This window comes from Meleagris gallopavo, chromosome 3 (genome assembly GCF_000146605.3).
Source record: "Meleagris gallopavo isolate NT-WF06-2002-E0010 breed Aviagen turkey brand Nicholas breeding stock chromosome 3, Turkey_5.1, whole genome shotgun sequence".
Classification (NCBI taxonomy): Eukaryota; Metazoa; Chordata; class Aves; order Galliformes; family Phasianidae; genus Meleagris; species Meleagris gallopavo.
In genome coordinates this window covers 84768115-84793652 of record NC_015013.2, presented here as the reverse complement: position 1 = coordinate 84793652, position 25538 = coordinate 84768115, and the positions used below count along the sequence as shown (strand labels likewise).

General features: G+C 38.6%; 1 protein-coding gene across 3 annotated transcripts in view; it reads left to right on the top strand.

Annotated features, from left to right (window-relative positions):
- The window catches only part of ASAP1 (ArfGAP with SH3 domain, ankyrin repeat and PH domain 1), a 166043-nt gene extending 145902 nt beyond the window's left edge, over nt 1-20141 (top strand). For 2 of the 3 annotated variants that reach the window (XM_010709318.3, XM_010709317.3), the window contains exons 25-30: nt 4794-4955; nt 7392-7458; nt 9957-10015; nt 10963-11462; nt 15362-15484; nt 17453-20141. In XM_010709318.3, the coding sequence (XP_010707620.1) occupies nt 4794-4955; nt 7392-7458; nt 9957-10015; nt 10963-11462; nt 15362-15484; nt 17453-17527 (986 nt within the window). In that variant the 3' untranslated portion in view covers nt 17528-20141. The remainder of the gene's footprint in view (nt 1-4793; nt 4956-7391; nt 7459-9956; nt 10016-10962; nt 11463-15361; nt 15485-17452) is intronic. The other variant, XM_010709319.3, reaches the window with a different exon arrangement.
- The last annotated feature ends 5397 nt before the right edge of the window (nt 20142-25538 follow it).

Below are 25538 nucleotides of genomic sequence, written 5' to 3'. Positions count from 1 at the left end.
TTTTTTTGGAATGGAATATTTTAATTTTGCTGTCACTCAAGTTTCTTTTCATTGTACTAACCCTTCTTTGTACTTTCCTGTTTAAATCACATCTCTGGCATACAGGTAACTGGAAGTTCAAGAAAGGTTTCTTAGTCTGGAATTTTAACACTGTATATAATCTTGTATTCTTCAGCCTTCAAGGTCATCCAGTTTCTTTCGTTTATTTTGAATGCTTTTAGAATTCTACAGCTCTCTTGCATATAGTTAGACTTTTTTTTTTACATATTCTTGTAAATTTGGTGCATATTTTAGTAAACAATACTACTAATCTTAGTCCAACTCTGTATGTTATGGTGCTGTAATAGGAAGGGGAGGGTAGTTGACAACTGCTTTCATGTAGTTATATTTGAGCTACAACTCAAACTGCATAACTATTTAATATAAATGTTGGCACTTTTTTTTAAACAGGATTTTTTTTAGCATTAATTATGGAATGTTCTTCGTATGTTAATATTGATTCAATTTGTTTTCCTAGCTTTCTTATTTGGAATGACTGATCAGCTTCTTTGATTATGGTTTTATTTTCAACACTAAAGATGTAGTTACTCTAAAGATGTTCATTACTCTACAGTAATGAAGTACAAAATGAAGATGACTTTTGGTAGTATCTGCAGAAAGTGTCATCATTATAAGTGGAAAAATAGCAGTAACTTCTGACAATGAAAATACTATTTTTAATATAAACTTACTTTCCTTTGCAGTACCTGTTCTACCATTAACTGGAGTACTGATTCTTCCATATCTCTCATTAAGTGGTAAAAAAAAATACAAATGTGAGGTTTTTACACTATAAAACCGCAATTTAAGTGGATGGGAACAGCTTTGCATGTTTTCTTCACTAGTACACAAATTAATATACTAACTGCACAAAAGCCAAAACGCAGAAATGCACTGTTAATTGCAGATATTTTCTGGTTATTTACCGTAGTACTGTAAGTTTGAGATGATTTGGTCTGCTCACATAAGAAATTGTGATCTTTATAGTAAGCAAAAGTGATGAAAGATGGAAATAGCTTGTATTTTGTGTAGAAAGCATCTCTTGCCCAGCTAAATATAAAGATAAAAGAGCCTAATGGAAGCAGAGTTCAATGTTAAGGTGTTTTTGGGTTGTTTTTTCTATGCTTATTTGGGGGGATCGGGGTGGAAATGTTTTTCATAAAATATGAAATTCATAATGACGTGATAAAACAACATTAAGATGACTGTGGTGAGGAAATGACCAACTTGCTGCCGGGTTAGAATTGCAGAAGACTTTTGATCTAGAAAACTGCTCTGATTATTACTAGAAATGCCTACCTAGATTTGTATATTGAAAGAAAAAAAATAGCAATTTTTTGAGACTTCACGTAATATGGAGTATTTTAGAATAATTTTACCAGCAACTAATACAGCATCAGATCTTCATATTGTTTCATCAGCTATTTCCATGGACTGATTCAAATTTTAGAACATTTCCCACGTTTACTCTGTTCAGTGTTGTGTGACTTGCACCTTTCTCTGAAAAGATGCTTTGAATTTTTCCCTTATTTGCTGTTTATTTGAAAGTAAATTTTGTGTTTCAGCCATCTAAATCATTAGTGCATACCTCATAAACTATTATTTATTCGTTCCATTTAAGTGCCTTTGAAATTAATGTAGGAATGTGTGCCAGGAGTCAGAAAACCTGCATTGTTTTTAATACCTTATTGCCTTTTCCCTGTAATTGCAGTACACCATGTGAACTCTTCAATTCTATGAGGGAATAATGTTTTTAAACTCCATTGTCTGGAGACATACTACTGGTATATGAAGTATGAAATACTTCGTTATGATCATAAAACTTAGTAGGATTAAAAACTCCGTAGAGAAGAAATCTCTCTTCTGTTGGCAATAAGAAGCACAAGTTTTACTTATTTCTGAAGTTTGATTAGCAGTAAGTGTGAATAGTATTTTACATTCCCAGCACTTTAAGCAAAGTTGGTGTTAGTTGCAACCCTTGGGGAGGGCAAGGCTGTGCTAATATTGAATGGTGAGGCTGTAGTGCAGTTCACCCCACAGGGCACTAGGTGGTGGCACACTAGAATCCATGAGCTTTTGCCACTTGCAGACATTTCAGAAGTGTGGAATATACTATAGAGTACGTCTCATCCATTCTGACATACACTTATGTTTTCTACATTCTTTTAAAATGATGTTATTATTAACATTTATTTCTACTTCTTTTAATAGAATCGTAGATTCATAGAATTGCTCAGGTTGGAAAAGGCTTTGAGATCGTCAAGGCCAACCACAAATGCCAGTAGGCTGTGCTGCTATTCAACAGGGCCTGGACAGGCTGGGGAGAGAGGAACCTATTAAGGTTGAACAAAAGCAAATGTTGAATCCTGCACCTGGGAATAACCACACCCATCAGTACAGATTAGGGTATGAGCTGCTGGAGAGGAGCTCCGCGTGTTCTTCTGGACAACAGGTTGGCCCTGAGCCAGTAGTGTGCCCTGGTGGCCAAGAAAGCCAATGGTATTTGAGAGTGCATTAAAAAGAGTGTGGCCAGCAGGTTGAGGGAGGTTCTCTTCCCCCTCTACTCTGCCCTGGTGAGGACACATCTGGAATCATGTGTCCATTTCTGGATTCCTCAGTTCAAGAAAGACAGGGTACTCCTGTAAAAAGTCCAGCAGAAGGCGACAAAGATAAGGGTCCTGGAGCCTCTCTATTATGAGGAAAGCTGAGTTACCTGGGTCTGTTTGGCCTGGGGAAAAGAAGACTGGGAGGGCATCTGATCAATGTTTGTAAACATCTAAAGTGTGGGAGGCAATTGGATGAGGCCAGACTCTTTTCAGTGCAGTGTAGTGATAGAACAAGAGCTACGGCCAAAAAGTGGAGTGTAGGAAGTAACACACAAATATGAAGAGGCACTTCTTTACAGTGAGTGAGATGTAGCACTGTAACAGGCTACCTAGAGAAATTGTGGAGTCTCCTTTGGAGATATTCAAAACGTGCCTGGCCGAATTCTTATGTGACTACTGTAGGGAACCTGCTTTAGTAGGGGATTTAGATGCAGTCATCTCTAGAGATCCCTCCCAACCCCTGTGATTCTGTGATTAATAATTTGATTCACAAGATTAAGCAGTTAATGGAAAGCCAAGATCTAAATTTTTGCTGGGGTTGTGATTGAGTGATTCTGCTACGAAAGGCCATGAATCTGGAAGAGAAGAGATGAGACTGATGGTTAGCTCCCTACAGGCAGTCTGATTAATCTTTTCTTTTGGGTGAAGAAGAGAGGTCATCACCTTAGAACGTTTGGCAAATGTGTGCATGTTTATGTGTAACTGAATCATTTTCTTTTTCTCAATGTTCAGTATTTCACCTAAGGAACTTTAGCAAAGATTCTTCTTCACCAATTTGCATACTTCTGTGATAAGTATTTGAGAAGGCATGCAGAATTATGTACTTCTCTATCTAGAAGAAAGCAACAAGGAAATAAACTTTTTCAAGATGCAGATTCTGTTCTGTTTGCAGGTTAGGGTACATGCTGATTAACAAAATGAAATCTTGTCTTCAATTCCATTCTAATAAGCTGCGTTTCCAGAAATAGTACATTCTGTAGTGTTGCAAAATAGTTCATGATAGAAATGAAATTTCAGGTATAAATAAACTTTGCTTCTAAAAATGTATGCTTAGCGTTCTTCGTTTATCCAGCCTGTGATGGCAAAGCTCTCTTACATTCAAAATTTAATGCAAGATCGTGACTGCAGTAAGATGTTACCAGATGAGGAGATTAAAAAATGAATGGACCTTAAGCTAATCTAAACTAACATAGAATTAATTTAAATAAGTGTCACAAATCATTTACTTTGGCAGTAATGGTGGCTGACTCGAGCAGTTGTCTCCTCACTGCATGTTTGCGTGCAGCACTGCCTGCTTTCTTAACTTCCTATAATGACATTTGGGAAGGTGAATGATGAAGTTGATAGGGAAAACTCATTTTTCCCCTGTGGTAACTGTTCCTCTTAACCAGTACTTGTTCCCATGTTCTGTAAAGTTCATGTTGTGTTGAATGATACCTGTGCCAACATTGATTCAGGGGAAATACAGGGTTTAGGATAAAAAAAACTGCTATAAGCACATTAAATGATCTCAGACAGATAAAGGGCCTGTCTAATGTTTATTTTATGTATGCAGCATACAACAATTTGCATTGCTGTACAGATGTGTATTCTTGTGTATTTAGATGAAAATTAAAATGAAAAGTAACTATGGAAAATGTTCCGTAGTTTATTTACAAAACACAAAGCAAAGAAAATTTGAAGATATATATTTCTACAACCCCTTCCAATTTATTAACAGAGCTGATATAGCATAGAGGAAAACAAACTAACCCAAAAACTTAGCCATGTAATTGAACGTCTGGAAAGCTATTTCATTCTGATGTGAAATAGTGATTGAAAACCCAAACTGCTAAATGTTACTTAAAATTAAGATTTCTTCTTAAACACCTAAAATTAAAAATCCTGGAGTGATTAATCCTGTATCTTTAAACGGTATATGTGTCATCCTATTGTCAAGTTGCTTATAATGCCACAGCTGAAAAGGTTAAAAATGTGGTGAACGTGTTGTTTAATTCAAACAGTGTTTTGGCATGGCTTGTCTTTTGATTTTTTTTTCACTGCACTTCACTGTGGTCTGACTGTGATTTCTTTTTTTTTTATTTTTTTTGGTGCTGCTTTGCCATTGATGCACATGTATTTGTAAGAAGGTTGTTTGTTATCTTGCAGGCCCTCCTTCAACCCTCCCTCTAAGCACTCAACCCTCTAGTGGCAGCTCCACTCTTTCCAAGAAGAGACCACCTCCCCCACCCCCAGGACACAAAAGAACCCTCTCTGACCCACCAAGCCCACTACCTCACGGACCCCAGAATAAGGGCCCAGTTCCTTGGGGTGAGTTTTGAAACACAAGACAAAAGGGCAGGGGCAAACCTTTATTATGATATATATATATAAAAAACTTCTGTTTCTTTTACTTGCTGCTTGCTTTCCTGCAGCTTGATGTGTCAACTTAGAGAAATCAACAGTCTGTCTCTGTCACTGTAGCTTCCAGGCTTCTGTGTCTCACTTGAGAAAACTGAAAATACTCCACACTTCCCTGGGACCCTGTTCAGTTTCTCTGCCACCTCCCTCTCTCTGCCCTAGCTTCCCAGGCTGCTTCACCCTCATTTGCTGCATCCTCCATGCATCTTTTCCTTCAGCCCTGCTGCAGTTCTGAGCAGTTCACTGATCTGGATGGATCTTGGTTTGGGGCAGATGTGCCTCAGTGAGTCCGTGCAGTTCACCCAGTTCCCAGAACTGCTCATCTCCTTGGGCTTTGCTCCAGATTTCCCCTATGAAGTATTCACAGCTAACTGGTGAGATGTGTTGTCTTTATGTTTTCAGGTTGTGTGATGGTATCTGTGCACGTGCAAAGACTGATAGGTTTGCATCCTTACATCAGCAGAAGTTATAAAGAAACAATGCTTTCTTTTTTTTTTTAACAGGATAACTTTCTGGCAGGAGCTTTTTAGGAAATTTTCTGTTCTACTCAAATCCTTCCTTTTTGCATCCATCACTTTTCTATGCATGCAACTTCTCCCTGCAGCTGTGAATCTTGGGCCCTTGTAACTTTCTGTAATTCTAGTCTTGTTGGCAGAATTTTCCTAAATCCATAAGCTGGAGTCTAATACTTACATACAGTAAGTATGCACTAGTCCTATCTTAAGGCTATTTTCTTGGTTCTAGTGTAGACATAACACGGAGATCAAGCCTAAAAGCACTTTTTTCCCCCAGCAAGTTCAGTTACGTGTTAAGTCACGTAGTGCACATGTGTACAATGTGTGATTTGATAAAGTGCTTAATCTGAAAAGAATGGAGTTAGATGTAAAGCCTTTTTCTCAAGAAGTTCAAATACTGGCAATATTTTCAATTACCTATTTTTTCATATACATGGGAAGAAGTGTTTCCTACAGCAGTTCTGTACTGCTGCAGAGGCAGTAAAACATTGGAAGAGTTTGGACTTCAAAGATTTTTTGTTTTTGTTTTTCTAACTGTTAAGTCCAAATCAATACCTAAAATACTATGATAGATATTATATAATGTGACTCTAGCAGAACGGAAGGTGTGGTGGAAGCTGAGAAGTTTGTGGCAACTGTTCTTTAAAAATCCTGTATAACAGTTGAAGGACAGGAAGGTGCAAGTGTCGAGCTACCCTGTGCTAAGCTTTCAAATAGAACAATCTTTAGCTTGTGTGTAAGCAAATTATTACTTAGGTTTTAGAAATGTCTTTTAGATTATTTTGGATTTCCATGGCAACCATGAGATTTTCCTTTCTTTCATCCACAGGACCTACATGGGAAAGGCCTATTGTCTGTTTCAGTCTTAATTTTATTTTTCTACTTTTCCATTTTTTCATACAAAAGTATTTTAGGAAGGCTCAGTATTAGCCTTCTCTGCTGTTTCATTTAGACTTCAGCACAAAGAATGGTATCTAGCAAGACATGTTATTCTTTTGCTTAGGAAATTTTGCAGGCTTGAATCATTAAGTGTCACTTCAGTAAATTTCATCTCTGAGATGGATATAATGTTTATGATTTGATTCTAAGACTGTTTAGATGAGCTAGGGAAGAGGGAATGATCAAGGTCCTAAAAGAGGAATTAACTGATGATATGTGAAAACATTCTCTTGGTGATGGGTTGGCAGTTGGACGAAATGATCTTAGCGATCTTTTTCAACCTTTAAGATTCCGTGAAGGAGTTCAGAATCGCTTGGGTTTGGATTTTGACACTTTTTTATAAAGTTGAATATACCTAGGCTCTTGTGTTTACCAGAAGTTACCATTTATGGTAACTTTATCAGCCTTTGCTGATTTAATGACTGTTCAATAAAATAGCAGTGCTCAAAAACTTGAATTTGATTTTACTCACAAAAATAATTACTTGCAAATATACTTATGTTGTGTTACAAGGCACATCTACCATAAATACATTCAGACACTTGCCTGCAGTATCTCCCATTCGGAGTAAATTGAAACACTATATTCAAAACAAGTGCCCTGCAGCAGAAACTCAGCAGTGTAATTCAGTCTTCCCTTGCCAGCAGATGTGAGCTACCAGTGAATTCTGAAACCTGTTATATGAAAGGTCAGGTTGGATTATTATGGTCCCTGTGGCTTTTTCAGTTACGAAGTTGTTAGTGAAGGATGATCTTTAAAATCTTCAGACATGTCATGTAAGGTACACTTGAAAGACTGTGGACTTAGCACACCTTCTGCTGATATATTTCAGTTACCATAATGTTCACTTACCCTAATGTTCATTTTTTTTAATTGTATTTTTTCATTTCAGGTAATGATTTGGGCCCACCTTCAACAAAGGCTGCAAACAAGTTTGAGGGGATGTCACAGCAGTCAAGGTAAAAGTCTGTATATGTGAAAGTGAAGGTGAAAATTTTATTTAGATATAATTAATTTGTAAATTAGAAAAAATTGCCCTTCATATGAGTAAAACCCTAGCTAAGTTTATCCATTAGTTTCCTGCATGCATTACTGCTGTACCAATACTCTGGCTTCACTGATCCTCCTATGCTTCATTTATAGCCTTCCATGCACAATTCCTTCTTTGAACAGAATGGACAAAATATTTGTACCAGAATCTACCTGTGGCTCCTACAGAACTGAGGTCTGAGCTAGGGAATGCTGCCTCACACTTCTGTCCAGCAAGACAGAAGTTTAATTTTCATGCTTCCTGGCATTTCATTTTAGCTACTTTAATGAGAGGTCTGTAACTGCAGAGAAACAAAACATTTCAGTGTCAATTTTGGCATAAGTACCCGTAGAAGCTAGTTCTGTAGGAGAGAACTAGCCAGGCAGTTCCGAAGTCCTTAGGATCAATGGAAGGTAGTGGTGATAAATGTCCTCAAGCATCATGGTGGTGTACCTGTCTGACCATGTGCATATATGAGATCAGGGCATAACTGGAGGTGGATGCATATCATGATGCAAATCACACGTGTGTATGGAGCTTCTGGACATCCTCAGTCTGTGCTCCACTTTGTCTGGACAGGCTATGGGTGTGTTCCTGGTGACACAGCTCATTTGCCACATCTGAATCCATTCAGGTATCATTTGGTTTAGAAAGAAAAAGGTGGTGATGTTCTGTGCCACAGAGCTGCTGCCATACTTGACTTTTATAAGTGGAGAGAAAATGTGCAAATCTGATTTTTGATGGTATTAGTGAAAAGCCTAGGTAATTATATATTAAAGATTGAGTTTGGCTGTTCTTCCAGTTTTATATCATGATGTATTTTAACTTCTAAAAAAAAGCATGGAGATTAAGCTTTAGTGTTTAATCATACTCATTTTGAAAAGTTAACTTCAGAGAAAAATAGTACTGGATTCAGGGCTGCTGATACAGCAGAACACTCTCTCCTTTGAATATATTCTGACAAGCTCATCACTTTTTTCCTTATTTTTTTGAGTAATTTTTCACAAATAATACTTTTTTTTTTTTACTCACTGAGTTTTCATGCCTTGATTCTCCCTGTTTGTAACTTTTGAAGACTGTTGGTATGAACCTAAATATCTCCCCAAGAAGCAGAGCTAGTAATCATCACCTGTGCTTAAAGAGCCAGGTGAAGATTACTTGTGAAGATGTGAAGAACTGGAGTTCCCTCAGCAAAATATTCAGAAAGCTGGAGTCCAAAGGCACAGATCTCCTCAGAATTTTAATTCACGAAGGCAGAATAACCTGCCATCATCTTCTCTTATGTGGCGTGGTTAAATGGTGCCAGGCCAGATGGTAGTTGAGGATTAAATTGAGTTAAGGAAGCAAGTATCTTATGAGATTGCTAGTTTGAGGAAACAGATGTCACTCTTGTGTCTGGATCAGGGTAAAACATTTTCAACAAATAGCTTATTTTCTTAATGATCAGTTCTTCCTTGCTTTAAAATGAAATTTTAGAATAAGTAGAACTCCTGTGGAGCCTCCTTCTTACTGAGTACAGAAAGTAAAAGGAATTGCAACCATTTATACATACTTGTAACTGATATTTTCAAAGCCTCTTAGATGAAGCTTAAGATAGCGTAGTGTGTGTCCAAAGGAGAGCTACCTGTGACACTCATTGACTATCTGTTGGCAACAAATTATGGGAGTATTATTCAGTATCGAATTAATGCATTAAAATGTGTTTTTTGGAAATATGCAAATTAACCAAATTAAAATTGGATTTTTACTAGAAGATTCCAAGCTGTCTTTCAAGATGTGGTCATCTTATGAAAATCACCTCTGTGTTTCTTACTCTATAGTGCAAGAATGGTTCCAAAATATTCCTGTCTTACTTGTGTTGTTGTGTACCATCATGAATAGCTTATCCTACTGTAACACAGCTTAACAGGGTGAAGCATGTTGCTTGCCACAGCTGTCCATGTTTCCCCTGGAGCAGCAGAAACTCTGTCTCCTGATGCAGTTGCAGACTGTGTGTTGTAAAACTCACACGAGGCAACGGCTCAATCCTGGAAAACTTCAAACCCTTGGCATAAGAGCCAGAGGATGTTTTGAATGATTCAGAATAGTTATTTTAATATTTAAAGAGCAGAGTTTCTTTTAAGTTCAGGATCTGCCCACTGAGCTGGTCTTTCAGCTTCATCCATTTTCAGAGTATGTTTTTACACGCAGTTCACTTTGCAGAATTAAAGCTGTTGTGGGGTTCATATATCTCTTTCTGTTTGAAAAAATGGTCCTTTCTTACAAGAGCATTGAGTTTTGGGCTTGATGCACAGACTAGATGACAAGTTGGTTATACAAAAGAAATGTGGATTTCTCTAAATTATAGACGTGTAGAGAAAAAAATAGGAAAGAAAAGGTACACTTAGTAACAACTGTAAGCACTAATAATCACATCTATTGATTTAGCACTGGGACTGCAAAGACTGCACTTGGCCCTAGAGTTCTTCCCAAACTACCTCAGAAAGGTAAGTGATTATTTTTTTTTTGTTGGTGTTCTCATAATTCTCTTTAAGTGTATGTGAGAATAAATACTTTGTCTTCAGCTTTCATTTTTAAATTACCACCAAAGGTTACACTTTAGCAAAATTGAAAGAATTTTTGAAATCAGGAGACTTTTTAATTAAACTAAAAAGTAGTGAAACCTGTAGAATGTAGTGAAGAGGGAAAAAAAACAGAAAGTAATAGAAATTGAAAGAGAACTCATGAGGCCATCTGGTCCAATCCGCAGAGCTAACTTTGCAATCATGTTTTGGAAGTCTTGGTGGATAATCTCTCTGGGCTCCTGTTTCCATCTTTGACCAATCTCATTGGTATTTTTTTTTTTTCTTGATAACCATGTGTCCAATTTTTTAATATCTTTAAATTGTGTCCATCGTCATGTTTGGGAAACAGGCTTGTAATTTTAATGGTATTTGGTTCCTTTCAAGTAGTTAGATGCTTACTGAAATATATCAGTGACAAACTTGATGAGACCATCATCCCTCCTCAGTGGTCTTTTATTTTTAGAAATGGCTTTAGCCTCTCAATAAAACCTGCCTTATGAGTTCAAAGGCTTTTTGCATTTCATCATCAGTAGACTAAAAAATAGTAAGCAGACCTGCACAGAACATACAAGTTCACTTCCTTTTCTCTTCACGATTTTACAGATAGCAGTCTTGAGACCTGATTTTTTTTATATGAAGCTCAATTGTGTGTTTGTAAAAGTAGCTGGCATTAATGAGAATTTTCATTACAGTCACGTCGATGGGCTGACTGGGCTTTTCTGTAAAATGTATCTTTTCCTAAGTTTGTTTGTTTGATCTAAAAAGCAATCACACTATTTTACCCTCGGCAGTTTGTCTCTGAATTGATGTGTCTCAGTTCTTTAATGTTTAAAGGAGGTTGTGAATAAACTTATTTCTTTTTGTTTTAGTGGCACTAAGAAAAATAGAAACCAGTCATCATCTTTCAATAGATAAATCCAATCAGCACACGGAAATGTTTAAGCCCTCGCTGTCCATCGATATACCACAGAAACCACAACCTGGAGATTTGCCCCCGAAGCCTCTGCCTCTGGAACTAACTCAGAAGCCTCAAGTAGGAGATTTACCCCCAAAGCCTGGAGAACTGCCCCCCAAACCTCAGCTAGGAGACTTGCCACCAAAACCGCAACTTGGAGACTTACCTCCAAAGCCGCAAATAAAGGACCTTCCTCCCAAACCTCAGCTGGGAGAGCTGTTGGCTAAAACACAAGGTGGAGAACCATCACCAAAGCCTCAGCCCTCGGAGGCAAATCAGAAATCTCACTCCTTAGATCTTTCTCCAAACGTACAATCTAGAGACACCGTCCAAAAACAAGCATCTGAAGAGTCTAATGATGTAACGCATACCCTGCCAGAAACCCCTGTGCCGCTTCCCAGGAAGATAAATATGGTAGGTATTATTGCAGTTACTTCAACATTTCCATACAAGGCTTTGAAGTTACTCTAGGACTGTCTGTGCAAAAAAGAAGCCCTTACTGTACGAACAAAACAGTAATGTTATGGGCTAGGACGGGGAACTATATGTTCTTTCTGTACATCCAAGTAGCTTCAGCAAATACTTGGTGTTTACAAGACCTCTAGCCTGCTGACATAAGTACGTAACGTCAAATGATAGTTTTGGGGAATGCTGGTGTATTTGAATTTACTAGGGTATTTGGCCATCTTTGTGTGTGCCAGTCATACTTCTGAATTAATAGGCATTTTCCTCTCTTGACTTTGTTGCTTTATAGAATACTAGAATATTTGTTTGATTCTATTTTAAAGTGTTAGGAAAGGGTGCTAGCTCCTATTACTGCTAACCTGCTGGTCAGTGGGTAAAAATGTAGATTCTAGGTCAACTGTGACAAATGGGTGAATGTTCCTGTCCTGAATATTTAATGTTGGTGTACTTAAGTAGTTGACAAAGGTTTGGATATATTGCTCAATTGGCAAAATTAACATTGCTGTGTGTTGTGTAGTAACAGAGCTGGGAATACTAGACTCCAAGTCTACTTGTTCAATCCCCAGTTCATCTAGCTATTTATCTTGTGAGCCAGTGCAATTTCCATCCAATAGAGGTTTCTTCATGCATATGTATATTGAAATCATTTTATGAAACTCCAGAGTGCTCTCAGGATTTCTCGTCATTAAGAATACATCAAAAAGGAGATGTTTTTGCTTGTCAAATTGGCTATGCAAAGCACTTATGTGAAAGGAAATGTGACTTCCGTTCTGGTAGTGAAAGCAGAGGGTGAGTTTCTCCTTTCTTGTGCTTGTCTGAGAAAGAACACTTTCTGCAGAGCCATTATTCTGCTTGGCTTCTGTGATTGACTCCTCTGTATGTTCGTATCGGAACAGACAGTGAGAGCTGTTGCTTGAATTTCCTGATTGTTGTAGAGATTAGGTGAAAGAAAGCATGAAGATCAAAAGGTGTCTGCAACTATGATTTTTTTATGTACTTAAATATAAGGAAGCAAATAACACAGGGCATTCTCAGCTATTGCTCCCTTCTAATGTGAAAGAGAGCAAACAGTGGATTTGATGTTTCTGATATTGTTTAAACTCTTCCCCTATATTATACTGAAAAATCACAAGTAAAAATTCAGTGTTCCCCAAATCGAGCCATTTCCGTATATGCAGTAAATTAAATAATTTCACTGCTTGGAAGTGATCAAAATGGTGATGTATCCATGATAATTATTGCAATTTTTTACATATCACTGTGTGCACGCTTGTTTGCTGCAGTCTTCTCAAGCAGTAATGTGCAGGTGTTCATTTTAAACATGTTGTGTTTGTGCTTTTAGCCTGTCGCTGTGTCCTCTCAGCACAAGCTAATGAAATGCTGTGTCACAGTGCATTGAGGGCTGTGACGGCAGCCAGCATTGCCTGTAGAACTGCAGGCTCGATTTTGATAACCACTGGAGAGAGAAGGGAGAAAAAAAAAAAAAAAATTGGCATAAATTCCTGCACTGGAATTTGTAGAAGATCAGTTCCCCAAAATTATTAGGTATAAATATTAGTACTGGTATGGTGGTGTGTATGTATGTATATAGGGTATAAATAGGCTGTATATAGGGTATGTATATAGGCTGTATATAGGGAATTGAAAGGATATTTTTGAAGAAATTGATTCTGAGAGCTTGTGAAATATCACTGAACACCTGAGTGTTTGGGGTTTTTTTTTGTGTGGATGTGTTTTATGAAGGAGATAAAATACTTCTTTTTAAACACTGATTGAGCATAAGTAGGAATGTGGAGGGATTGTTTAATGACCACAGCAACTGATTATTGTTTGGTCTTGGACAATAATTGCACTGTTGAATGGGTACTAATATTTGGATGCAGAATTGTGAGGGATTTTTTTGTTATTACTTCTGTGGGTTTGTTTATAATTCCAAATGAGATGTTCTGTATTTGCTTTCATTTTACTTTTTACACACCAGTGCCTCAGCTTCTATTCTGGTAAACCTACATTTCCTTCAGCTCCATCCTTCTGTGAACCTCCCAAGGTTAATAGCAGCCCAAGCTTGAGTTCTCATTTCTCCTAGGTGAAAGAAACAGAATATTAAACCTTCATCTGTAGCACTAATCGGAGCCAAGAGGAACTGCAGGCATTTTTCGTGTTCTTACGAGCTGAGTTGCCTACAGTCCTCTAAGGTTAGGTTAGAGGAATATTACTTTCTTCACATTCCTGACTGAAGGAAAACTTCTATGAGGCAGAATTTATTTCCTTTCATCGCTGGAGCATCGACTGGAAGTTCTCTTAGTTTGCAAAGCTTCTCTGGAGTTGAAAGCAGGGACTGATTCCAAACATCCATATTAATATTGCATTCCAGTCCCTTGTGATAGTTGAGATTTTTGTTCACATTATCTGAATTTGTTTAAAAAAAGAAAAAAGAAAAAAAGAAAGCATTCTTTGAAGTAACTTTGCTGCAGTAAATCCTTGCTGGGGAAAAAAAAAGGACGAAAAAAAGTCCTTTGATCTCATACAAATTTCACCTAAGGTATTTCTGTTCATTTGTCTCAATAGTACATTTTTCCCATCTTATGTTGTGTTAACTGCATCGCCCTTACATATATAATTGTTATTTTCTATAACTTGACTTTAATGTGACTGCTCCTTGCTGTGTGCCTGCTCTGCTGCTGAGCTGCAGGCGCTTTTCTGCCAGAACATGGAGGTGTTTCAAATGGGAAGGTAACAGCAAAGAGAAGACTCCCTAGGAAATTTCCTGTCAAGTTACTTCTGGCACAGATCCTTCTAAACCTGCTGACTTTTCCTTCATACCCTCCTGCTTCTCATCTCCTTCTGCTCCTCTTGTTTGTGTTCTTGTTATCTGACTACCTCTGTTCAAAGAGGAACTGTAGTTATTGAAGAAGCACACAGTATGAAAATACAGGAATATGAGGCAGCAGTGCATTTCAGTGAGTATAAAGTAGCAGCATATTTCTGATAGTGTTGCTTACTTACTCTGTTTGGAAATAATTTAAAGCATTTTTCCAGCCATGGGAAACATATGTTTGGGGAGGAGTCCATGGCTCAGGCTTTCTTATGTGAATTAGTAGTGTGCAGCAAAATATGACCTAGAAAACATTTGGATGCAGAATAGCAGAGTTGTGAGAATTTTGTGATGACAGATCATAATAAATAGTGTACTGCTACCTGAAGTTAAGAATTTTGTAACAAACTGCTAACACTCTGGATTGAAAGTCATTCAAAAAATAATTTCGTGATACATTCCTATAAGCACATCTGAAATCAAAGAATACTGTATTTTCCTGGTAGACCCCAAAACTGCAAGGAACACTGCGATTTAAACATGGTGTTTTCCTCAGCCTTTTCCTCTCCTTCAATGCTCGAAGGAGATTGGATTTCAGTTTGTTCATGTGGTGGTGTTTTGTTTTGTTTTGTTTTTTTGTTGAGATTTCGTGTTTGGATTTTCTTTGTTTGTTTAATCACGTATGATGGGAGAAAGAAGGTGGGTGGTGGTGGATTGGAATAATGTAAAGACATTATTTAAGCTTTGATGGAGAAGGTGTAAGAAACTTAAGCAGTGTGCTTACTACTGAAGTTTCTTGTGAGTTCTGAATCCTTTAAAAAAAACACAAAAACTGGACTTGTATAGATCTTTTCTTCCTTTCACTCGTTTTTTAATCCTTGAAGTGGATTTTTTTTTATTTTATACCTTGACTGAGAAAAAGGAAATTGGGTTGTCTTCTCCTTTTTGTAAAATAGAACTAGAAGGCAGAATTCATATGATATGTTTCCTGTCTCCTTCATGTCTTCAATCTAAAACTTTGCTGTATTTTCAGGGAAAGAACAAGGTTAGGCGAGTGAAGACAATTTATGACTGCCAGGCAGATAATGATGATGAGCTCACCTTTGTTGAAGGAGAAGTAATTATTGTAACTGGGGAAGAGGACCAAGAGTGGTGGGTATGTATCTTTTTGCTTTTATAGTCCCACATCACTTCTTTATGAGTCTTAAAGGAAAGCCTGTTTTTTCCAATTTTTTTGTTGGTTTGTTGTGTTTTGTTTTTTTGTTTTGTTTTGTTTTTGCTTGTTTATTCAGGGGAGAGGGAAGAGTTTGTATGAACTAATATCCAGCACTGAAATTCATACTAGAGGAGACACCCTTTTTAGGTTCTTCCTCTTCTGAGCATTCTGCTAGCCCCATCCTGGCTGGGTTTGTCTTCATCGCTGGGTCACAGTAACACATCTGTATTTATGTTCAGGCAGTAGTGCACCTTGGCCTTCCATCAAATGAAGAGATGGTGTCATATCATCCCTCCATTTAGCATGCTTATATACTTTCCATGAAAAATGAGTCGTGTAATTATCTCCAGCACTGCAGAAATGTTAAGTTTTAACTGTAGAGGCTGCTGAGAGTCTGAAAAACTTTTTAATTAGCGCCGTAAGCTGCTGATTTTTCTTCCCTAAACGAGAAGCAGTTAATCAATGTTTTCGTCCCTCCTGTGGCATAGTTTTGTATCATAACCACCCTTTCTCTAGACTGCATATTGTCTTTGGTTCTTGAAGTGCAAGCCTCAGGCTTTCTCAGCCCCGCTTGGAGGCTCAAGCCCTCCCTTGACAGTCTGCGTGCTGCCTCCTACCTCATGCTTCCCTACCTAGGAGCTATTACTGTGGAAAAATAGACAGATTTAATTCAGATTGTATTAAAACAAATTCTTATTGCAGTGCTGCCTACCATTTCTTAATCTAAGTGCAGTGCAACCCTTGCTGCTGTGGTCCCAGCTACACAGTTTCCTTCCATTCATCAGAGGGACATTTAAGTGCGGAAAAGCTTTGGCTGAAAAGATGGTATCAGAACAGCAGCGTGCACTGAAAAGCTGCTGTATTAGCAACTTTATCCAATCCTTGATTATACTTTCATTAGTTGCTGAATCTGTTTGTGAAGTACCCAGGGATTTTAAAAAGCCACGTGCCTGACAAATTCCATGAAGTGCTTCAGCTCGAGTGTTTCTGTGAAGGGAAACGAGGGCTGTTGACTAATTTGCTTCAAAAATTTGGCTTTACAAGAGGAAATGGCCAGCCCTGCACATTTCCCCTTCCCATTCTGTTAGCTCAGGGCAGAGGAAGGAGGTACGTTATTCTGAAAGTAGTGAGCAGTGCCGTAGCAGGACAAGAGTGGACAACCAAGACTACTAGTCCAGTGCTGTCAGTTGGACAGTTGTTGATAATAAGGCTTTTTAAAAATTGAAAGTTCATATAGAAAGTGCCATTTTTGTTAGAGATTGCTTGGATATTTCCTTATAAATGATTATTATGTGAAGTCCTTAAGAAATTGTATGTGGAGGATGCTTAATCAAACGGTGCTGTTATTTGTTATAAGCACTGGTATGCACATAAGTCATGAGAAGTCATAGTAATTGACTGAGGAAAGCAGTTGAGCCTGTATCACTTGGAGTGATTTTTTTCTAGGATTTCTCCTGTCCAGCCATGCAGTTTATCAAGAGTAACTTCACAGCCGTAAGCTGACACATGAGATGTTTATGATTTACACAGTTAACTCAGATGAATGGTTTTGAGAGAGGTGTGACCTGTTGCTGCAAGTCAGTTCATGGATGAAAGAAAGTCAGGCTTCTGTTGTGGGGAGATTTTTGAAATGCAGTGTGTATTGCTTTTGTAGGTTTCTAAATTCAACTGTAGCTGCTTTGTTCTCTTTACATGCAGTTGCTTTCTCTTATAAGTTTGTAGGATTTTATTTTGTTCTCTTACACAAACTCAAATGTTAACTGAGGATGCCTTAAACTGTCAAAAAACTTGCAGAGTTCCCATAGCATCTATGCAATTCTGCTGGTTTTGAATAGAGCTAATGCTATCTGTGAATGTCCTGTGCATGTGTGGACACTTACTTGTTTGTTTATTTCTCCTGTGTTGCAGATCGGACACATTGAAGGACAGCCACAGAGGAAAGGGGTCTTTCCAGTGTCCTTTGTGCACATTCTGTCAGACTAGTAAAAACAAATAAAAATCCCCAAACTTGAGCATTGCACATTCTTCATGCAAGACGGGCTTTTTAGCAAAAGCGAACGCTGCTGCCTCCCTGTAATCCTGTGCACAATTGTATATATAGCTGCTGTTACAAATTAAGAATTCATTTAAGTTTCACCTCATGAGGTTGAGTTATATGTATTGTAAATATACTGTGTTATTCTGCCTTTGCCAGTATTATGGTAGCCTTGGAACCTGGCACGCCTTATTGGGTTTGTTGAAGCCATCCTCGGCATCTAGCACTTACATCTCTGTCTATGCTGTTAAAAATACGTGTGAACTGCCAGCTTTCCAAACATAGGTGATCTCCATCAACCGTGTAACTGTACAGAAATGACTGTTCCTAATAACTCGGTATTTTCAATATACAATTAGCAGAAAGTTAGAATGAGTGAATGGTTTTGGACAATTTATAAATCAGTCTGCAGTTTATAAGTGTATGCAGTTTACAGCTATGAAACCCACTTCGTTATTTATTTAATATAGTGCTCAGTTAAGTGTAATTACGAAGACAAATATTCACTGACTTTACAGATAACAGTAATGTTTTATGGTGTGCATACAGCATTTCATGTTTATATTATGTGGACCTATGCCAAACTGTGATTGCAGTTCCCCTGTGATATTACCTCACTATGAAAAGTTACAAAATTATTTCATTCAAAAACTTATTTTAATGAGAATTAGTCATATTGTACTTTAGTAGGTATATGTGAAATTTGCTGGTTTCTTTCACGGAATCCTTAGTAACCAAGGACTTATATAAAACGCTGACTGTTGACATTATGCATGCATTTAGATGCTTACTTGAAACCTGCCTTTGTACAAAAGTAGTACTTTAGTCATATAGCTACATTTGAAGAAAAAACATTTTAACTTAATTGTTATTCAGATTAATGTGAGCTTGCAACCGTATTTGTTCATAGCTAAATTGGCTCTTTGAAAATGATTTGTGGTTCTTTTTCCTCTGTCTTCAACCTCACTAGAAGTCAGTTATCTGAATAAAATTTCTTATGTGGTGGTATAAGGATAAATTTAAAATATTTTTAATTGCTTTAAAAAGTGGAAGTTAATATGACTTTTTGTGTATTTGATCAGGCCATTAGTGCTATAACTCAGATTATAACTATCGAGTTGTTTTTAGGAGAGTTCACCAAGCAGTAGCTGTAGTAGTCTCAATTCAAAGCACCAGCTAGCAAACATTATTATTACTATTAGAAAGCTAATTTGTAGAAAAATCATTAAAGGCTGCATTTGACCTGAGGTTTCTTGAAAGTTGATATAAAGTTGCATTGCCAGAAAACACTTAAATGTATTACCAAAAATGTTCATTTCCTATGTTACTTTCAACATTATTATTTTTTTACCTTTGATGCGTAACGCAATTGTGTGTTTTTCCATAGTCTGTCTGTACCAAGTTCCATAACATTCATATGTAGCTTTGCATTACTTGTGTTAAATGTTACATTGGCTTCAGCACCTGGCCCTGTTATTTCAAAGCAGATTGTCTTGGCTGCATGAAAAGGTTTTCATTTCATAAAAGCACCTTTCAGGCTTTCTGAGAGCTTTCATTTTTAATTCAATTTTACTAGACTGTAGTCAGTGAATATTTAATTCTGTTTGTGGTTAATACGGAAACAAATAACAGTCCAAACCCCAAATGGAGAAAATGGAAACAAATATATCAACTGTTAATGGTTTTATCATTCAATGCAAAAGCTTATTAAAAAATAGAAATAAAAAAATTGCACAAGGAGTGAGTGAGCCTGCTGGCATCTAAGCTTCAGTATTACCAGTTCCAGTATTTCAGACTTTACTCTGTTTTCTATGGAAAGGAAGTCAGGATTAGCATTTATTTAGCATTCCATTCTATCCATTAATACAATGTTTTAAGTTGCATTAAAGAACAAAACCTATTCACTTTTGTGGTCAATTGTATTTTTAAATGATCTTGAAATAAACTGATAAAGCAAACCATATAAAGAAAATCTAGGCATGTAAAATTATGTAGAATCAAATGTCTATTCTTTTCTACGCTCTTTAAAATAGTATACATATGCATTTTATAAAATTAAATGCGTTCCATCGGGAACAATAGTTCTGTTTATTCTGGCTTATTGTGGGTCATAAGAAATCTGAAAATGTATGATATTGACTGAGTTTAAGTACAGTATTATATTTGAACTCAATGAGCCACTGTCTGCAATTTTGTATATGACATAGTATTTGGAAAGTCTAAATCTTTATGGAAAACTAGCTGATAAGGGGCTGGGGGGTGGGCAGGGGAAGGTGCCCCCCGAGGGGGAAGTATGCTCTGCAGATGATGTCTTATTTACTGTTGAACAACAGTTGCTATTTATTTTTTTATTGCATAGTACATCAACATGTACAGAAATCAGATCTGGTTGTGCCACTAGTTAAAATCTTGACTTCTCATTGAATGTTAAGGTAAAACATCAGTACACATGTCTATTCACATGTATTTAATGTGACAGTTTTTCGAGTACTGTATGTGTTAATTTCTACTTTTTTAATATTTAAAATTGCTTTTAAATAAATGTATTCAGTTGATCCCAGATATCTGAACAAGGCCCTTTTGTCAACTGGAATATCGTCCAGGGAGAAAGTCTGGATTCCATGCAGGTAGAACTTCAACACTTGAAATGTTTTTTCTTGAATATAAAGCACCCCTTATATAATGCAATTAAATGTGTTTAACAGTTGTTAAATATGGATGCAGTTGCCTTTATCTGGAAAAGTTTACTTGCTGAATTTAGCATCAAAGCACTTTGTCCATGGATTTCCACATGCTTTCTCTGTGGCTCTGGTAGGCGCTGTGTGAAGCCCGCTGTCTGGAGCTGGCCCTTCAGCTTGGGAGGAGCTGCCCAGCGTGGCCCTTGGCTGCGCTGCCTTCCAACTCCGTGAACAGGATTCCCAAACCCAACAGCAGCCCTCAAATGGAGTCGAGCAGTACTAACATCTCCTGCATGGAGGTGACCTTATTGCTTTGCGTTTTAGTTCTGATCCAGCGTGTGGAGTTTCTGATTCTGTTCTTGAAGGTTTCTCAGTTAATATCCAGCTGCTCCAACAAGTCACTTGAAATTACTTTCTCATCTTTTAGCCAGAGGAAAAGTTAGTGTGTGTAGAGTTATCAAATCTGGTTTGTATCAAAAGTAGTAACTGCAGCAGCACAGGGCTCACAAGACTGCTGTGGTAAGATAGATTCTTGAGCAGTGTACATAGCCTTGGTTCTCCATAGGATATTCTGCTCAGTTTGGGGCTTTTTGATTTATAAAGGTTACAGGTTTTGTAAAAGGGGGAGTGAAATACAGAGCAGGCAGAAGAACAAGAAGCAACCTAGTTAAATGTTCTGCTTATGTTCATCTTTTACCCTGTTGCAGTATTTCAGATGTTAGCCTTCACAGATATGCTGATTTCATAACCTCAGTCTTTGTTATTCAGTGACATATAATTTCCTATTGCAAGCCAAAACTGAGGTAGATATTCCATATACTTTTAAGAGGTGAAGAGGCCAAGACAAGATTGTGCCCAGAGAATACCCTGGACGTTCACTCTTTTTATGGCAATCTTGGCTCATAGTTGAACAGGCTGGTAGTCAACACCAGTGAAATCGGCACAAATCTTAAATATACCAAAACTCTGAAATACTCTTCCCTCACAATACCAAATGCTCCAACATGATAAATATGATTTCATAGTTTTCAGATACTTGCCCTTGCCCCAGATTCTGTAGTTCTGATAGTTAACTTTGGGCGTCAATAAAAAATAACTTTCCCAGCCTTCCCAAAGCACTACTCTGGACCGAGCTGATAGCTCTAGGCCGTACACCCAGACAGGTAACCCTGCAAAATGCTGTGATCTACTCTTGTGCAGCAGTTGTGTTGCTGGTAGGTATAACTGTACTACAGCACTGCCTACAACTCTAGGCCATGCATTGCCTAAAAAAAGTTATCTCATTACCTCTGCTTCTCCCACTCACCTGCAAATTTTGAAGTCTTTCAAATAATTAATGTTTTATTTGTAATAAAACCTGAACATATATGGTTGAATATACCCACTAATTACCTTTTTGTCACTGGAGTGTGTGTGTAAGCAAACTGGCTCAGCCTTCCTGATTCCTAAACAAACAAATTTGTTCTGTTGTTCTTTCTCACTAGGAAATATTTATTTAGTTAGCTTTCATTTAATTCTGGACATTGGAAGACTTACTCCTCACAGGAAGATGCTTCTCCCATTCTCCCAAACCAGGGGTATTCAAGTACTAGCATGTTGTAAATGCTGGTGTATTTACAGTGGACTGTTACCTTGGATATCTTCTCACATGTGTAATTAAAGCAATAATATTACCCAGATAATGAATCAGTTTTAGATAGAGAGGCTTGCCAGGACATATAATGATTGAGTACTCTTTATAGCTGTATGTCTTTACAGCACTGTTTTCAAAAATCACCAAAACCTTGGGGTGCAACATTTTTTGTGCTTCTCTCCCAAGATACATTTGAAAGATCTGTTGCAATATCTCCTTTTGTTTGACATAGTTTTAATAAAGCAGGTTAACCTCCAGTGGAAAGCTGTTCATGTGGCTGTATTTAGGCTATGCCTTAAATGCATCACAATCTTGACCACAGGAAACAACTGAGTGTTCCAGGAGGGTGGGGTACTGACTTGTGCTCTGTATTCCTGGATCGCCAGACTGAAGGAAGCACTGGGTTGGCTCTGAGACTGCATGCTTGGTGTTCCTTTTGAAGGAAACTACAGAAAATAGAATGGCCATCCCTGGAGGTGGCTAAGAGATCTGTGTACGTGGTGTTAGGAGGCATGGTTTAGTGGTGGACTTGATAGTATTAGACTAGTGGTAGGACTTGATGATCTTAATGGTCTTTTGCAATATAAATTATTCTACTATTCTACAGTCAGATAACTCTGGCACTGGAAAACCAGAACGTGATGGGTGCAAATGTCCTCTTCATATATGAAGTTTAGCTTCAGACCTCAGTTTCTTACAGACAACTGAGTGGCTCATTTTTGAGTTTAAAGCTGTTGAGGATGCTTTTATGACACACTTATTTTAGCCCTACTAAAACACAGCCAGAAGCTTTTCAGATCAATACAGAATGCACACAGGACTGCAAGATATTCTCATATATAGCTGTAAGCCAAAAATTTTATCTAATACAAACTATTTCAAGTTGTGCTAATGATACTTTCAGGGCTATAGAGAAAATGATTGAAAGTGATTTAGGGCTTGGCCATCTGCTGAGAGAGCGCTCAAGTTTCTTTTTAGAGAAGCTGGCTGCTGTTTGTCAACTTGTATTTCAGCTCACAGCCCCCTGCACTGCAGCGTGCGTGGGACCTGTGAGTTTGGGCTGGTTCTCGTCAGCTGGCATTCAAGCAGCACAAAAAAAACAGATAGTGTGTCAGTGCACAGGCTTTGCCTTGTTCCTCTGCGGATCACAGAACAGACCCCAGTGTATGCAGTGAGGCAGGCGTCTGCTTCGGTCTTTTGTAATGTGGGGGTGAGGGACAAACAATTAGTGATGGCCATCACATCTGCCAGTCTCACTAGAGCAGAGGAGCAACTATTCAATGGTGTGCTGTCCTGCCTGACAGCTGAGTGTTTGGAATAAGCTGCAGACTTACCTGGGACTTGAAATCCAGTTAACGCAGCTGTGCAGTTCCTGCCTGTCTGGTCTTGGTTCAGGCATTGTGTGACTAGAAACCTCCTCTCCCCTTAACGCTTGTTACTTCGTGCTAAAGATCCTTTGCTTGCTACTTGTGTGTAGATCCTTTTCTTCTTGCATTTCTTTCTCTGAGGCCTGAAGGTGTTTCAGTTACCACCAAAAATTCAGAAATCTGATTTTCTTTTGTAGTCGTATTGTGTAAATGATTCACCCTTGAGCACTCAAGGCTGCCCTAGAATGGCTACACACAGACATTACTTCAATATATTTACCTCAATCCACACGGTAGCATTAACCTGGTTGTTTTGGTAACTAATTTCCCCAGTCTGATTCCCAGGAAATACTGTATGAAGAACTTATTACAGCTGTCTGTAAACTTAGAATAACAAGGAGTAGCGTGCTACAGCTTCAAGTCTGAGGCTGTTCTCAAACCCTGCTTAGTAATGGATTTTGTCCCTCTCTCCCTTCCTCCACATCCATGCTGAGTGTGCACATGCCCCTGAGCTGGAGGTAGCCAAGCAGTAAGCAAGCTGCAGCACCTTCCTGAAACTGCCCACCATGTTTCAGCTGAGACATTTTACTGTGTGGAAAAAGGCGTGTAGTGCAACTCGTGGGACATCGTGGTAGAAAGGCAGATTGATGATCCAGGATGCTCCAGGAACTTCCTTAGTCTTTGTCTTCCTCATAGGAATCAAGCAACCTCTGTAGAAAGCCACCGGAGAGGAAATGCTTAAACTGTCTCTATCAAATGCTGAGCTAATGAGGGAATCTTAGTGTCTAGGACAGCAGGAGAGCAAGGAGCTCTCAGTGTTAAGCTTTATATGAACCGAAGTTGGGGACTTCTAAGACTCTGCAGTTGATTAGAAGAAATCTAATTGCTTTGTGAGCAGCAGAGGGTAGCTTACAAGAGTAGAAGAGCCCTTCTGGAGGGAAGGAGTACAAGCATGATCCTGGACCCTTCTGAAAAATCAGGACTCCGTCACTGACAAGAAGGTCAGTGAAAGGAGTGGGCAGTTCTCTTCTGAGCACTGCCTTTACGTGGGTTGGTGACCCTGCACATAGCAGGGGGGTTGAAACTACATGATCACTGTGGTCCTTTTAAACCCATGCCATTCTGTGATTATACTCACCTAGAGCTCAAGTGCTCTGTAAGCGATGAGAAGTGCAGGTCTGTTGTCTGGGAGAAGCAACAAGACCTTTCAGTAGCAGTAATGCCAGTCAGACCATCAGAGCAGCTGCTGCAGCTGAGCATCATGAAGGAGCAGAAGGCACCTGAGGTGATGAGAGTGTGAGCTGGGGGCTGTATGCAAGGAGGTGCTGCTGCTGCACACAGCCCACCTTGGGGCTAAGCCACAGGAGTGGCATCTCTGTCCTGATTTCACAGCCTTTAAAACCATTATACATGAGATATAGAGCCCAAGTCTATCCCATACCTGCTTTATTATATGGGGTTCTGTAAACTGCTGCCTCGAGGGTAGAGGTGGAACATTTGCCTTACTTAAAGCTGGATTTTTCTCAGGTTCATTCAGCTCAGCACCTGTGTTCCTGCCAGGTCTGACTGAGTGAGATGCTACCAAGTCCAGTAGAAAAGCCTCTCCTGTCCTTTCTTCCTGCCTGGGTGCAGAGGGAATGGCTGCAAAGCAAAATAAATTATGGGGTGGAAGAACCCCTGTACTTCAACACATCTATCACAACAGACTTTCCTAAAAAGTCTATAACTCTGCTTCCATCCTTGCTGCTGCCTTTCAATCTGTTGTGGATGATATTCAGGATTTGTAGCCATTGTGGACATTGCAGAGGGCCATGTGCCACAGCATAAAGCCTTGCTGAATCAGCCGGGCAAGAGAATCCCCAGCGAACTGCTGCCAGTAAAGCCAGGCAGAAAAATGCCATTTAAAAAAATTACCTTAAGAGGTGTTAGCCTCTCTAATCCCTATCCCTTTCTGAAATGGATTGGTGGCCCAGCAGAACAACAGCATCTGTTGCTGGAGGGAAAGCTCATGTGCACCCTGAACAGCTCTTCCCCTGGTCAGTGGGGATAGAGGTGGCTGGCTCCTGGGTGAGTTCTCCCTACTGCAAGCAAGATGCAATCCACAGTTGGCATAAAACCAAGGAGAAACTGTGTAAGGTGCCTCGAGGATGTTACAATCACAGAATCGTTAAGTTTGGAAAAGTCCACTAACATCATCTAGCCCAACCACCACTCCCTCCCCACCATGCCCACTAAACCGTGTCTCTCGGTGCCACATCTACATGGCGCTTGAACACCTCCA